Here is a 15756-nt window from a genome sequence, read left to right on the forward strand (position 1 = left end):
TGAGCTTAAGAGACATACAGAAAGCCATGGGTTGGATTCGCGTAGGGACTCACATTGTTTTACTTTGTACCATGTCTGTAACATGATAAAGATTACATCTTTTTCATTTAATTCCTGAGCTTTTTAAAACTTAACTGTCTTTCCTCATTTATCACCCACAAAAACAATAGTGTTAACAAAAGCCTAAGGCAGGGTTTTCTACAGTTGTCTTCGGTTGTATCAAACGTTTGGGAGTGTTATTACCAGTAATTGGAACAAAGGTTTTCTTGTGAAAGAGAGCTACGGTAAATGATTTTTAACCAATCATTCACGGTTTGTACACGCATTCATAATGCCTTGCTTGCTTCACCAACCTTGGCTTGCTGAAAACAGTTGAACCCTAAATCACCCCAAAGAGTTCCACATTCAGGCTGCAGTTTCAATGCCCTTCCATAAGCACTGTAAAACGAAGAACGACATAATCAAATTCATAACTCCACAGGTGAACACGACTAACTAAACAAAGCCTTGTTCGACTATTAAATTGATTAACTTCAATAACATGAATAACCTTGATCCCAAAGCTAACAGCTGTTTCTTGTCCACAAACTCGCTGGGTTCACTATGAACATATTTCCTTAGGTTTTCTGGAATTGTGCCCCTGCAGATGTGTAAAATAATCATTACAACCAGGTGGGAAATTGTCTTACAACGACTGGTATTTCTGTGGCAAAATTGTGTGCCAGTATGGCAAACCCCTTTTTCTGGCCATACTGGTTGACTAAAAGCCAAATTTTGGTATGGTTGGTATATACACACAAATTACAAGGCCATGCCAGCCACATCGCTTTAGACAAAGGTGGAAATTACGGTTAATAAAACAATGAAGGCCCCTAAAGTACAAGAAACTGATGCAACAATTCATTTATACATGGGGTGAAAATATTCGAACATAATACAAAAATAGTAATTAAAGGAATCAGAAAAAGCGTTTCCTGGCCTCGAAAAATGTAAATCTTGAAAACAGTGCAAAGTTCTGGGCCGGGTTGTTCGAAAGCTGATTAACGCTAATCCATGATTAAAAGTTAACCGAGGTTTTCGTCTCGCTCATTAAAAATGATTTTAAAGGCTCATTTTAAGCTAATGGTAAAGAAACGTCTAAGGTAAAACTTAGGGACAAAAATCTTTTGGACGAATCCTTATGGATTAGTAAATATACTCGAATCAAAGTTTACGTTAACCCAGGATTAGCTTAATCAGGCTTTGAACAACTGGGCCCTGAACTATATGTGATTTGATGAATTATAAGAAAAATCCAAAGCACACTCGTCTTAAAATAATTGTAATAAAACTGCACAGAAATGAAATTAGAGAGATTTAGAATCCCCTTACAATCACGTTTACGGCAAACTGTGAACGTGAGATTCGAGTTCACGTTTTGTTTTCTTGAAAAATGGATGCAAAGCTGAGAATAGCACCAAATAATTCTGGCCTTTGATGCTAACGCAAAACTACTGAATTTTACTAACAAACTGAGAGAGAACAGCGGGGAGCAAATGTAAGATAAACATGGTCACGTGGTCATTCCTGCCATTTGCCGTTTGACGTAAACCTAATTCTAAATCTCTCTATTGTCGCCTGATATTTATCGTATTATGCCTCCCGTATGTGCCCACTGACACAGTTTGTTGTCTGTTATTATAAAAACCTTCTATGGCCTTTTTTACGTCTCACCTGATGGAGCCATCTGATACTGGGTGAATTACAGTACAGCAATCACCAATAAGTTTCCAGAGACAAGAGAGGCCAGGTCTGTGCTGTACAGCCCTATTAATAACAATGTATTAATTAAGGTCAAGTCACCGTAATAACAAACCTCCAACCTTTAAATGTGCAAATACGAAAAGAGCACTGATACTGTGATTTGATGTCACAAATGTTAAGCCAGTGACACATGGTTTAAAATGCAATGCCAACCTCTCTGTCAACAACGTCACACTTGTTAAAGTGCAAGAGCAGACAATGCTAGGCAAGTAATAACACTTTTGAACCGTATGCTATTTGCTTTAACATTGTTGTGGTCAAATCAAACATAAGACCATACAACAACAACAAATCCAAACCTCAAGGCTTCTCTTATTAGTTTCCCCAATAGTACAATAACATCACAAAAATGATTCTAGACAAGTGTTCAAGAGTATCTGGCTTACACCGTCTATAACACATTTGTTTTCAGAGTTAGGGAATGTAAAAATTATACTCTATACTGAGAAGAGGTTGTTAAACAAACACAGAGTCGAAGCATTAAGCAAAGAAGAGTTAAAGTCGGGATCTATAGGGTTAGCGAGACAGATGAACTCACTTCGCCAAGGCATGTATTGCCTCTATCACACAATCCACAGCTTTTCCATTGAAATCTTGTTCCAGTGCTGATCGTGCCTGGTTAAGATATGTCTCTCCAAGTCCTATGTGGTAACAAATGCAACAAAGTAAACACAATTCAAAAACTTCAAAAACAGCTTTAAAGTCATTAACGAAGAAGCGTACCAAGGCTGAACCTTATATGACTTGTCACCATTACGTTTTGCCAGTTAATGCTCAAAGACTTCACCATAGTCAGTGTCGAGTGGTTGAGTTAAGAGGGGCAAACTTCAAAGAGGTACTGGAGTGTATGTGAAAAGCACCACAACCTATGAAGAGTCTTTTGTTTCACTTTTAATGCACAATGATTTATTAACTTTGTGGAAAAGTTTCCAATGGCTGTGCCCTGCTCCACCACAACCAACCCTTGACTGCGGTCTTTGCGCAGTTAAGAACAAAATGCTGACAAAATTACTTAACAAACTACAAATGGATAAGGCGGTAAGTTTCTAAAGAAACTGCGGTGCTGCGTCGGTGGGGAGTAGAAACGAATGTTTGGTTTATCAACGGAGTTGATAACTAAAGACAATCAAATCACACTGTCTTACTGGATTTGAAATGCTATCAGTAAGTACTAAGGTACAACAGTTGAGGTGATCAATATTTGTGGTTTTGAAAAAGAAATGCCTAAAGGACGGTGCCTACTAATACCGAAGTATTTTTGTCCGGTTTATGGCTATGCAGGAAAAGCAGATCTTAGCAAGGGCTATTGGAATCCAAAAAGAAAATTGGGGGTAACCATGCATTTGTCAGAGATAGGTAAGCAATAATATCTCTAAAAACCGCCAAAATATAAAGCAATGAATAGGATTTTTTCCTAAATTGAAGCTTAATTATCCCTGAAAAATGCATGGTTACCCCCAATTTTCTTATGAGATACCAAGAGCATTTGCTAAGTTCTGCTTTCTCCGTATAGTTTAAAACCGCGCAAAAATATTCCTGTATTAGTAGGCACCACCCATAGGAAACCCGAGTATCTCGAGATGCGCAGAACGTATGCGCAGTAACAATAGTTGGCACCGTCCTTAAGTGTATGTTTAGAACATACCTTTAAGTGCTGGAACATAGTCGTTCTGCATGTCTAGAATCAGCTTGTATTCTTTGATTGCTTCATTATGAACACTTAACAGCTGTTTTATGGCCGCCAACCTTGGGGCACGATAAACACAATAGTTACAGTTCTTAAAGTGAGTATTGGTTTTGGGTGCCAGTATGCAGAATATTTGTCCCATGAACCTAGTTTAATGGCCTTAGCTCCCACGAGGTCTCCTGTAGCTCAGTGGTAGAGCATCCGAACTAGTAATCGGAAGGACTTAGGTCCGACTCCTGATAAGAGCACTCGGATTTTTCTCCGAGTATACCTGTGTCATTTACGGATTAATACAGCATTCTTAGTAATGAATTTATTTGCAGTTCCTGCATTTCATGAGGAGGGGACGGGAAAGGAGTTGCTAATCAGAGTCATCGTCCTCTGGACATTTATCCAGATATTTGTGGCAATGAATCCATAAGTTTGAGATCTGGACTGAAACTACGTTAAATAAGGAAATGATCTTACACTTTATCAACTACTCACGACTAGTGGTTTCACTATCTAAGTTACTGTATTTATTTGTGTAGTCGCTAATAATTAAAGTGAGTACTTACTGATACAGGCAATACAGTGATGATGGGTCAAGCTGTGGAGTTAGAAATAAAGAGGTATAATCATTTACTTAGAAATACTATACAAGAAACGTACACAGCAAGATGCAAACGTCATGCGAAAAATCATACATTCACCTCCACACATTTCAACATAATGACTCTACATGTAGAGTCCTAGTCAAAAGGAGTCACAAGTAAAGACTTTAATTGCAAGTTTGGAAATGCTGAAATGTGTGTGCAACCAAACTTGCACTGGGTAGCTAAAGAGACTTGCAAGTAAGATGCAAGTTTGATGTATGTTGCAAAAAGACACATTTTGTCAGGGCTTTTTAATTAATACTTGTTGGCATGCAGTTTTTTTGGTATTGTCAGCAAATCAGCAGCTCGGAAAATCCCCCCGAAATGTTGTATTATTTCTCGTTACATCACATAAAGTGCAACAAAAAACACATGCAATTAAAAAACTTGCATAAATGTTTATAGATGAAATCACAACACCAAGATATTAAAGAAGCAATAAAACAGAGTATAAACCTCAGCTGCTTTGGTAAATGCCTTCATGGCAGCCATGTAACTTCCACGGCTCATGTAGGCTTCACCAAGACACTCCCAGCAATGTCTGAAATGAAAGAAAAAATCAAGAAGTGAATAAAACAGGGAACTTAATGGAAGAATAATTGAACAAACAAAATCATACAAAGTCATGCATAGCAAGGTTATACCTATCTTTAGGATCAGCTCTCAATGCACTCTGAAAACTAGAAACAAATTATATTAGTTACAGTTTCCGATTGATTTATATATCAGACGATCGGATTCACAACAATTGTAAATAAGTATTGAAAGTGGCTACCTTTTGTTTTGAAAGATAAAGAAACTACTCAGAAGAATAGTGATATGGAATCCTCTTGGAAGCCATAACGGGCTTTTTAATTGGACACCTTTAAAGGAACTTGATAAACTGAAAGATATTTAAGACTTACCATGTGATTGCTTCTGTGCTCTCACTGTGCTTTAAGTGAAACAATCCAAGTCGTAGCCATGCCCATTTACCCCTAAAATGCAACAAAAACATCGTGTATTTGACGTTGGTTGGCAACATTAAAGCCAATTCTAGAAGAAATGCCTATGGACAATTCATGATCTGCTAGAACTCCTAATAAGAAAAGAAAATTAATTTTTCCTGTTGAAGGATCTTACTTTCCAGGGGAGGACATCACTGTTACATTCTTGTACAGGTTTAGCGCTGCAACCTAGAAAACATTGTCAAATGTCAGTGCAAAGACATAATTAATATGCAACTGACCGTAAACATTCCTAATCATCAGTTGGATGACAAAACAGTTGAGAATGATGTGTTATTCAGTCAGTGACACAGGCATACTCGGAAAAAAGAGAAATCTGAGTCCTCCCCACAGTTCAATGGATCCTCTACCACTGAGCTCAAGGAGACTTGTGGGGATGATGCTTGGTTCATGTGACAACATCCTGCATACTGCTACGATTTGAATGTCAATTAGTGGCATATGTGCAAATAGAATAAATGTGATGGTATATTTGGTAAAATGTTTTTTGTTGTATGCACCTCTTCTCCAAGTTCCATCAGGGAATCTCCTAACGCTATTCCAGCATCATCACAGTTTGGATCAAGATCAAATGCCTTCTGATAGCACCTGCTGGCTTTACTGAGAGCAACAAAAAAATTACGTTTAGAGTAACAATTCTGAAAAAATTCAAACCTCGATGGATGGATGGATTGGGTACGTATAAACACTTCCCTGACTCCATAATATAGTGCAGACTACACCAGTTTGTTTTATACACTCACTTCCTGTATGAAACACAGTGTCCATCAATCAAGCTACTTTCATTACAAGTGACTTTCACCGTGACTTTTAATACATGCTGAACTCTAAAATTCAAAAGTCAACCAATGGCTGTCAAGATTTTATTCTGCTATAACACACATGTTAGTAAAAAAATTTAGATAAGTTCAAATGAATTTAGAACAGTCACATCCATACCAGGAGGTGTACCTGGTAGATTTTTTAAATATATATTTCGTTTGCTTCCATAACACGTTTCAAGGTATGTTTATGTTAGGTGTCATTGTGATTACGACTAACACTGGTCAATGTTATTTGGGTTGTGAAATTCAGCATTTGAAGACCCTGATTATAACCGAAGGACACGGCAAATAAGTTGCAATAAGACATGTTACTAATGTGTTTAAATTTACTAGGCGACTTTACCTCACATCCTTGAGCACTTTGAGATAGTAATGCCCCAAGTAAAGAAATGATGGCGAATGGTAGGGGTCTAACTTTGCCGCCTGGAAACAAAATATTATATGTAGAGTAAGGATTTGCTGTGAATTTAGAAGGATAAGGAATGATGGACAACTGAGAGGCAAAACGAATAAGAGGGATGGAAATTTTTACAAACGTTTTAAAGGTTGGAAGAATGGGGCACATTGGAAAGATATCTAAATGATCACAAAGATTAAAAGCCTGCAACACTGTACGAATTGAAACGAAGACAAAGGTTGAAGCAATGGGTACATAAGCAAGGAGCAGAGAAACAGAAAGAATGGAAACATTAGTTGGTTTCAAAAGACTACAAGAAAATATTAGGATTGGAAAGAATAACACATGAATAATAAAAGAATTGGAAGGATGGGAACAGTGAATACTCTGTACCTTCAAAAACTGAGCAAGGCATTTCTTCTTGTCTGCTCTAAGATTTCCATTCATTTCCCAGTATAACTTGCCAAGGAGAAAGTGGTAACAAGCACAATCTTTGCTCTTCTCTATTGCTTCCAGGAACCTATCAAATGGCAGCTATTAATTATTACAGGTACAGTATGTAGAAGTCAGTCATTTAGGGGATTCAAAATCAAAGTACAGATTTTTTTTCTTCCTTTTTAAATGTCTTATATACCTCAACTCTGCATCATCAAAATATCCTTCTCGGAAGCTTATTTCACCCTAACAAAATGAAAGAAAAAGAAAGTTGAAACACGGCCTTGTCAGTGCTCATATATGAAACTCCCATTGAACAGTGCTTGCATCTCTGCCGCTTGAAAACCATCAACACACAGCAAGAGTGTCCAATCAGGTGTATAATGTACATTCATAGTTATGTAGTGACTGAGATTTCTACTGTAAATGGTTTGAACCCAGGAGTCATGTCATAAGTACAGAAATGATGATCATCCAGGTGAGTGGATCTAGGTGAGTGTCGTCCCGAGAAGGACTGTTTGAGGTGACATTCACTGACTGAGGTTACAACAACCTGAGTGGATGTCATCTTCAGAGTCAAGTAAATTGTGGAAAGTTAGTAGATGGTCTCAATGTCTCTGGTTGTTGACCTGATCAGTCAACAAAGTCAAAGATGGTATTTGTCGTTTGTCAGCTAAGCCGTGATGTTATTGGCTGTGAAGACTGTAAAAAGTGATTGGTGCATTTCAATCTGTCTTTCTGTTGGTCTATTGTTAGAGTTTTCTACCTCTTTGACATTAGCACTGTAGTAATTTCTTTTACACAGGTTATTTAGTATGATCAACGAAATCTTTTTTGAATTTTTTTTTTCAGGACTGCTATCTATTTTAACAAAAAACAACCATTGACAACAATGATCAAACCTGTAAGGCAAGAGCTCCAGGGAAGCTTTTATCAATTGTTAATGCTTTTGCACAAATCTACAAGAAAACAACAAGGACAAAATTAATAATATAAAGTGTGGTCTTGGCATTATGGAGTACTGGGCACTGAGCTATTCTGCAAAGGTCTTGCACACATCAATGCTCACCTGTGTAGCATTAGTAACATCACCAAGAGACAGAAACGTTAGTCCAAGACCAGTGAGAACTTTTACTTCCTGTTCAGCTTCAACATCTGTTAGCAACTGAAATGAGAATGATTGCTATATTCATCAAAACTGAAGGAGCAATGTACACTGAATCTCCTCAAAGAGGTATAACTCTTAATTGGACCCTTGTATTTCCCAGTCTACACCAAGTCACTTGAAAATGTGAACTTTTCACATTTAATACAATACAAACAAAATATATATCTTTTTCTTTCAATATTCCACGATAATTATTAATACAACGATATCCTTCATAAAGACAACAAGAATACAGGGTACGTACTGACCTCTTCATAGATACCCTTTGCTACCTCTGCTGCAGCTGACCCTTGTTTTAGAAGAGCTTCAGCTCTGGACAACCTGTCAGAAAAATATGCTTTAAATTAACTATTTTAACCTGCCAGTATGCTTCAGTGTTGCAAATACTGTTTGTTTCGTTTTGAGAACAGTGCCTCCTTTTACTTTCTGTGCATCTTGGAATGATCCAAGAAACTCTGATTTCTTTTTGACAGTAGCTGCTAATAAGGTATTTTTGCATGGCTTACAACTGCGCATGGAAACATTAACACCTTAGCAATTGTTATTGAAATTCAAAAAGAAAATTGGGGGTAACCACGCATTTTTCACAGATAATTAAGCTTCAATCTGGAAAAAATTCCACATACTGTTTTGTATTTTAAAGCTTTTAAGAATGATTGCTGCTTAGTTATCTCTCGAAAATGTTTGGTTACCCCCAATTTTCTTTTTGGATTCCAAAAGCCCCTTATAAGATCTCCTTTACCCACATAGCCATAAACTGTCAAAAATGCCTCTGTATTTGGAGGCCCCATCCTTAAAAAAAAAAAATGAAAAAGAGCATGTATAGATTTGAAAGAATGCATACAAGACAAAGGACTCAAGGTCTACCTCAGCTTTCTCTGCAATTCCTTCCAAACATCAGGCAATGATGAACTTAAACAGTCAAGACCTGTAATTATAATTTGCAAAAAGATAATTAAGAAGATAATATTATACAATTGAATTTAAAGCCTTTTGGCTTGCTAATACTAATGGAAAAACACTTCTAAATAAATTTTAATTAATTACACTTTTGTTGGTTGAAAACAATTTATTGAACTTACGGAAACTTTAAATTACTTTTATTAATTACTCCAATTCATGGCTGTTTGAGTGAGGGTTTATTCTTTTCTTACAAATCGCCCAACCTTGTAATCATAAACAACACTGAACCATAGTTCTATAAAAACCTTCTATTAAATCTGAATTACAGTCAGCTCTCACCATCTGCACACCTCTCTATTATGGACACCCTGATAATACGGACAGCAGCTGAATCCCCAGAAAAAATTTGACTGAAATAATTTTCCGCTATTACGAACTCGCAGTCCTGAGGGTGTCCGCAATAAGGGAAGTTGACTGTATTGCCATTGTGGTGTTCCAGAATGTATCCACAGAAGACGTTTTCTTGGATTGGACCCTGCTCCACCCCTATGGATATTCCAATACGCTTCATACACGCTTTTAAAATCTTTAACTTTTGAGACCCCACCCCCCTCAGAATTTCAAACGATATTCCTTGGGGGAGGCTGTGTGGATATTTTACTGGACCACACATTAAAGAAAGAACAAGAATCAGAGAGTATAACTTATTATAACTGTGTTGAAACTGAATTTAATCATTTACTATAATAGTATTTAAAAGTGTTATTATAAATAAATACCTTTCTTTGCACTTTTCTCAGCTCCTTGATAGTCATGAAGACCAATTTGAGACTGACAGAGTGACAACCAGCCAAATGGACAGCCACTGAAACCCTGCAGGCCTTAAGTTTTAAGAAAACTGAGTCCATAATGGGAATCTTTTTCATCATCTCCTACCATACAATTCTAAGTGTGGATCTCTTTTAGGTAAATTTAGGGTTTCCTCACTTTTCACTTGTAAACGTTAGTATGGCTATGGGGTGTGGACAGGAGGGAGATTGTGAAAATTCACTTGTAATCATTAGTATGGCCATTGTGAGATGTGGCTAAATGTAATTTAGGCAAAGTTAAAATCGAGGCAAGTGCTGGTCAGCGGTGCCCGCATGGCTGAGACATGCGGGGTGGGCACCCTACTTTGCAGGGGCCCCTGGGTTCTTACAGCTCACATGTTTGTGCCAATTCATTTCGCATCTGTTCGCTTGCCGGAGCTTGTGCTGTTTAAGTTTGTTGCTGCTTTTTCGTCCAGTTTTTCTCGTTTTACGTCTTCGTTATGTCCCGAAACACCCACAATAGTTTACAGGCTCGGCTTTTCGCTGGCGACGCGTCATCTACGGCGGATGGTTCGTCGAGTATTCAATGTGAAAGTTCGCCTGCTGTTGAGACGTCTCGGCCTTCCACGCCTGCTAGTACGACTTTGGCGGCTTCCCCGGCGCCCACTTTATCGCCCGAGATGAATTCACTGATTACGCAAACGGTTCGAGCGGCCATGGCGGCCAAAAAACCTCCTGCATCTGAACAAGTGCAAGCGGTTCCGAGTGCTGTACCGACCGCGAGTGCTGGGGGCGTTCCTGCCTCAAATTCCTTAGATGCTTCGGCTGCGAGTTTCTTGGCATCGGGCGGTGCAATTCCTCTTGGACAGCCGTTACAAGGTAGGCCATCTTCTTGTGTTGTTGTCCCTTCGTTTGTGCAAACGTTCGCTGCGCCCGTCATGTCGCTTGCACCTTCGTTTACTCCACCAAGCAGTGTAATTCAACAGGCTCCGGCGCTCGCCACTCAACCCGCTTCGCTCCTGGATCAGTCGTTCGTGGTCGGGCCAGGTTTTTCTCCTGTTCCAGCGAAGCTGGTGGCTCAGATCGTGGGCGGCAAATACGTGGATTTAAGTGATCTCCTGGCCCCCAACCTGCAACAACGAGAGCCCGAACCGCAACTTATGTTTGATGGCCGACTCGTTTTGACCTCGCAACCAAAACGGCAGCGCCGTCGCATCGAGGACATTGCTAGCTGGATGGAAGCGTTTTCCATCTTTTCACTCTTCCCACTTTCCCCACCGTTGGAAAGATTTAACTTAATACCAGCTCCTCATTTTGCGCACACATCGCCATTTTAGCGGTAAGGTGTGGCTAAACTATGACCGAGCGTTCCGTGAACATGCGGCCGCGACAAAGTTGACCGATTGGTCTTGCATGAACGTGCAGCTGTTTAACTTCCACGCAGCTGGCTCTTCGTCCCGCGGATCGTCATATGCCCAACCAGCTGAGGCTTCTGAGCCATCCGGTTCCTCGTTTTCAAGTACGCTGTGCAAGTCATGGAACAGGGGGCGGTGCACGGCTCCAGTCAACCCCTGTCGCTACGCGCATCGTTGCAGTCTGTGCTCAGGTTCTCACCGGGCTAACACGTGCCATGATAGCGCTGAGAAAGCTGATCGAGGGGATGCCAAGCGTCGCGGCAGCTCGCCCACCCCTAGCCATGCCTCAAGCAAGGCCCGGCGTGCCTAATGTACTGTTGTAGCTTTGCAATTTTTTTTCTTGCCCCAGTTTTTTCCGCGCCGCTCTGCTTTATTAATTTCGTTTCTCCAGTGGCAGGGGCCTTTTTGTATGCCACCATGGCAGTTCACTTCGATTTTAGGTTACTTGCTTCGTATCGCTTGATTTTTCACCATCTCGCTAGCTACATGTGTCTCCTACTTGTATTTCGATAGAGCCAACATTCGTAACTGTGCTTTTGGCCTTTAGGGCCTTTGTTGGGCATCTGTACCTCATTGTATAGGGTGATTGCCAATAAAAGTTTTTTATTTTTGGCTATTTTATCTGTATATACATATATTTTTCTCGTTGGGGTTGCGTCTCCTAAGCATGTGCATTTTTTCCTTCTAGTGCCTTTGTGCTTCCCGCCTATCACGGTTATAAGTCCTTTGAATGCCTCAGAGTTTGCTCGGGAGTTGACAGCTCACCCCCAGCCACAGCAGGTGTCTTACGTCCTCAATGGCCTCCGGAACGGCTTTAGACTCGGGTTCCAGCCCCTTCGGAAGCTGTCCTCTGCCCGAAAGAACAAACTTTCAGCGTTCCAGCACCCAAAAATTATAGATGACTACTTGGCCAATGAGGTTGCCTTTCATAGGGTAGCGGGCCCCTTTTCACATCCCCCCTTCCCTAATTTGCATGTAAGCAGTTTTGGAGTTATCCCCAAGAAGGGCCAACCTGGGAAATGGCGCTTAATTGTGGACCTATCGTCTCCGAGCGGCAGTAGTGTTAACGATGGCATTGACCCAGAGGAATTTGCTATGCATTACGTTAAAGTGGATCAAATAATTCAAATGGTGGCTAAGTACGGCCCGGAAGCCATGATGACGAAATTTGACGTCGAGGCCGCTTATCGCAACATTGCTATCCACCCAGCTGATCGTTACCTACTAGGCCTGAAGTGGCGAGGGCAATATTACGTGGACTTAACCCTGCCTTTCGGCCTTCGCTCGGCTCCCTACATCTTTAGCGCAGTAGCGGACATGGTGGAATGGATCCTACTGAATTCACATGGCGTTTCAGATCTAATGCATTACCTGGATGACTTTATTACCGCCGGCCCCCCAGGGGCACAGCAGTGCGCCTTTAACTTACGTACGGCCTTATCCGTCTGTGGATCGCTTGGCTTGCCGCTTCACCCAGGCAAATGCGTGGGTCCCGCCACTCGCATGGTGGTGTTGGGTATTGAGCTCGATTCAGAACAGCAGGCTGCTAGGCTACCAGCAGAGAAGCTAGAGGCCCTAAGAGAGCTGATCCATGCCTGGCGGTCCCGCAGATGGTGTACCAGGCGCCAGTTAGAGTCCCTCATAGGCCATCTACACCATGCCGCAAAAGTTGTTTGGCCAGGCCGCACCTTCTTGAGGCGCATGATTGACCTTCTTTGCTGCTTTCGCAAACGCGATCACCCAATCAGGCTAAACACGGAATTCCATCTAGATCTCCTTTGGTGGCACGAATTCCTTTCCGCTTGGCATGGAGTCAGCTTTTGGCTTTTCCCCGGGCTTTCAGCCACTACGGACGTGGAAGTCACCTCAGACGCTGCTGGATCCCTCGGTTATGGGGCTTACCTTGGGAATGAGTGGTTCAGTGGCGCTTGGGGCCCATCCCAGGTCCCAGAGTCCATTGCGTACAAAGAGCTGTTTCCTGTAGTTGTCTCATCGTACGTCTGGGGCCACCAATGGTTCAGGAAACACGTTCTGTTTCGGTCCGACAATGAGGCAGTGGTTTTCATCCTCCAGTCCAGGACCTCTAAGATCCCCGCGCTAATGCGGCTTTTGCGTAAGCTGCTTTCATCAGCGGCCCGTTTCAATTTTACCTTTACCTCGCAACATGTTCCTGGCATTCATAACCACATTGCTGACGCCCTTTCTCGCTTTCGTTGGCAGGAGTTCAGACGGTTAGCTCCACAGGCCTCGCCGTCTCCAGTTCCAATCCCGCAAAGCCTACTGGACGAATTGACCCTTCCAGCCTAGAAGACCAGTGCCGTGAGTTCCTGATTAAGGGCCTGGCTTCATCTACCCGAAACTCCTACGCTTCAGGACAGAGAAAGTTTTACGACTTCTGCCATCAGTTGGGCAAGATTCACTCATCTGGCTCTCCATGCCCAGCTGATGAGTGGACCCTGTGCTTGTTTGCCACGTTCCTGGCCAGGTCAGTACAGCACACCACCATTAAGGTTTACCTATCTGCAGTGCGGTCCTTGCACATCGAACAAGGCTTTGCAGATCCTCTCCTCAACTGTTTGCGACTCCAACGGGTTTTGCGGGGAATCAAGCGATCCCAAGGTGGCCCCTCCACTTCTCGATTACCGATCACAGATCACATCATGCTGGTCATTTTTAAGTCGTTGGACCTGAGCATTCCAGACCACTGCATGTTTTGGGCCGCTTGCAATTTGGCCTATTTTGGCTTTCTCCGTTCTGCAGAGTTCACAGTTCCGAATCTTTCCAGTTTTTCCCTCGACACCCATCTGGGGGTGCCCGATATCGCATTTGACTCGGTGGTTGCTCCCACCTGCCTGAGGGTTAGGATAAAAGTGTCCAAGACCGACCCATTCCGCAAGGGGTGCTTTCTACACATTGGTCGAGGCTCCTATCCTTTGTGTGCCATCCGAGCATTGGTGGCGTACCTAGCTATCCGGGGAAGTGCACAGGGCCCTCTATTTTTACTTTGCGATGGTCGTCCCTTGTCACGGGTCCTTTTGACCGACTGGCTTCGCCGCATATTGTCATCCTCGGGAGTCCAAGGCAACTTTTCCAGCCACAGTTTTCGCATCGGCGCTGCCACGGTCGCAGCACAAAATGGGGTCCCAGATCATCTCATTCAGGCTCTGGGCCGCTGGTCAAGCAATGCCTATCAATTGTACATCAGAACTCCAACAGAGTCGTTAGCTACGCTGTCTAAGCAGCTCGCAAGTCAAGCTTCACCGGTGTTGTTCCCCTGGCCATCGGGTCAGGTTCTTTACGCCCCACGCCCCCACCCCCCTTCTGCCAGCAAGGGCGTGTGGTGGGGGTTCGACGGGCCCGCTTGCGCTTACCCTTCGTTCCTTGTAGCTGCCGTTTCTGCTCTCAGCAGCCCTGCTTTGGGGGGTTCGTGGCTCAGTGCTGCCATCAACTGGACCTGCGGCACATGGTCTATTGGTGACAGGTTGTCGTTTTCTGAAAATCCCTTTCCTCTACCGTTTGGTGCTTGTCATGGTTGTCCTGGCGGGTTCTGTCAGTAGTCAACAGTTACGTTTCCGTTTTCCTGGAGGGGTATGTATGGCTTATTGTCTCTGCCTGTTACGCTTGTATGGCTTGGGGGGTCAGGTGCTTGGAAGAATTGGTGGGTTCAGGTCCCCCCTCTCCCTGTTCGCGGGTCCTTCGCCCTCCAAGCACTTGGAGTGCGAGGTCTGGGTGGTTGCCGCTCACAGGGTTGCCATGGTTTCGCACCTCGCTTAGCTCACTTCACCTGTGGCACCACCGGTCTTTCAGGCACCAACCCCCAAGCTCATCCACTAACGATGAGTTTAAATGTGGCTAAATGTAATTTAGGCAAAGTTAAAATCGAGGCAAGTGCTGGTCAGCGGTGCCCGCATGGCTGAGACATGCGGGGTGGGCACCCTACTTTGCAGGGGCCCCTGGGTTCTTACAGCTCACATGTTTGTGCCAATTCATTTCGCATCTGTTCGCTTGCCGGAGCTTGTGCTGTTTAAGTTTGTTGCTCCCAATCCCTCCCACCCTTTGGTAAGTATGGTTTGTGGTGGGTGTGGTAAGTATTTTTATTTGTATTCTGTTTGTTTTATCTCCACTGATCTTTCAGTGTGACGGTGCCGGGTGGTTGCCGCTCACAGGGTTGCCATGGTTTTGCACCTCGCTTAGCTCACTTCACCTGTGGCACCACCGGTCTTTCAGGCACCAACCCCCAAGCTCATCCACTAACGATGAGTTTAATGGATAGGAGAAAGATAGAAAACAGGGAACTTAAGCACAGACGTTTTTGAGCCACAGACGGCAACCGCAAATTGAATTTTTCCCTTTTAGGAGTGTTTTCACACCATCGCATTTGTAACGTCAAGCCACAGTCATCAACAAGAGCTTCTCTTGACTATGGTAAGGAGCAAAACCATGCCAAAAAGGGAAACATTCGACTTCTGGTTGCCGTCCGTAGTTCACAAACGTCTGTGCTTAAGCTCCACAATCAGTGACAGATGTGGAGAAGAACCTCAATGGCCAGCCATGCCAGCTTGTCTTGTGTGGGTTTTCTCCAGTAGATACATGTGAATTCCCTTTTAATGATATCTCATAAGGCCAGTTGAACCTGTATTAACCAACTGCCTTGCTTAAGTGGAAGGTGGGTG

At 42.7% G+C, this 15756-nt stretch overlaps 2 protein-coding genes across 3 annotated transcripts in view; one reads left to right on the forward strand and one right to left on the reverse strand.

Annotated features, from left to right (window-relative positions):
- The window catches only part of LOC146451326 (tetratricopeptide repeat protein 37-like), a 49622-nt gene that overhangs the window by 25165 nt on the left and 8701 nt on the right, over window positions 1–15756 (reverse strand). For both annotated transcript variants that reach the window (XM_085099351.1, XM_085099350.1), the window contains exons 10-28: window positions 9639–9740; window positions 8824–8884; window positions 8205–8277; window positions 7858–7953; window positions 7691–7747; window positions 6988–7034; window positions 6747–6873; window positions 6300–6379; window positions 5633–5732; window positions 5248–5300; window positions 5031–5102; window positions 4770–4805; window positions 4582–4666; window positions 4048–4079; window positions 3449–3549; window positions 2342–2444; window positions 1714–1806; window positions 551–640; window positions 354–438 (exon numbers count right to left, since the gene is read on the reverse strand). In XM_085099351.1, coding sequence (XP_084955477.1) covers window positions 354–438; window positions 551–640; window positions 1714–1806; window positions 2342–2444; window positions 3449–3549; window positions 4048–4079; window positions 4582–4666; window positions 4770–4805; window positions 5031–5102; window positions 5248–5300; window positions 5633–5732; window positions 6300–6379; window positions 6747–6873; window positions 6988–7034; window positions 7691–7747; window positions 7858–7953; window positions 8205–8277; window positions 8824–8884; window positions 9639–9740 — 1493 coding nt within the window. The remainder of the gene's footprint in view (window positions 1–353; window positions 439–550; window positions 641–1713; window positions 1807–2341; window positions 2445–3448; window positions 3550–4047; window positions 4080–4581; window positions 4667–4769; window positions 4806–5030; window positions 5103–5247; window positions 5301–5632; window positions 5733–6299; window positions 6380–6746; window positions 6874–6987; window positions 7035–7690; window positions 7748–7857; window positions 7954–8204; window positions 8278–8823; window positions 8885–9638; window positions 9741–15756) is intronic.
- On the forward strand, window positions 9939–15350 carry LOC146451328 (uncharacterized). Its single transcript, XM_085099328.1, has 3 exons — window positions 9939–10547; window positions 11772–13196; window positions 13286–15350. The coding sequence occupies exons 1-3, from the start codon at window positions 10169–10171 to the stop codon at window positions 14638–14640; spliced, it is 3159 nt and encodes a 1052-aa protein (XP_084955454.1). The 5' UTR covers window positions 9939–10168; the 3' UTR covers window positions 14641–15350.

This window comes from Pavona decussata, unplaced genomic scaffold (assembly GCF_977016875.1).
Source record: "Pavona decussata unplaced genomic scaffold, jaPavDecu1.1 SCAFFOLD_391, whole genome shotgun sequence".
Lineage (NCBI taxonomy): Eukaryota > Metazoa > Cnidaria > Anthozoa > Scleractinia > Agariciidae > Pavona > Pavona decussata.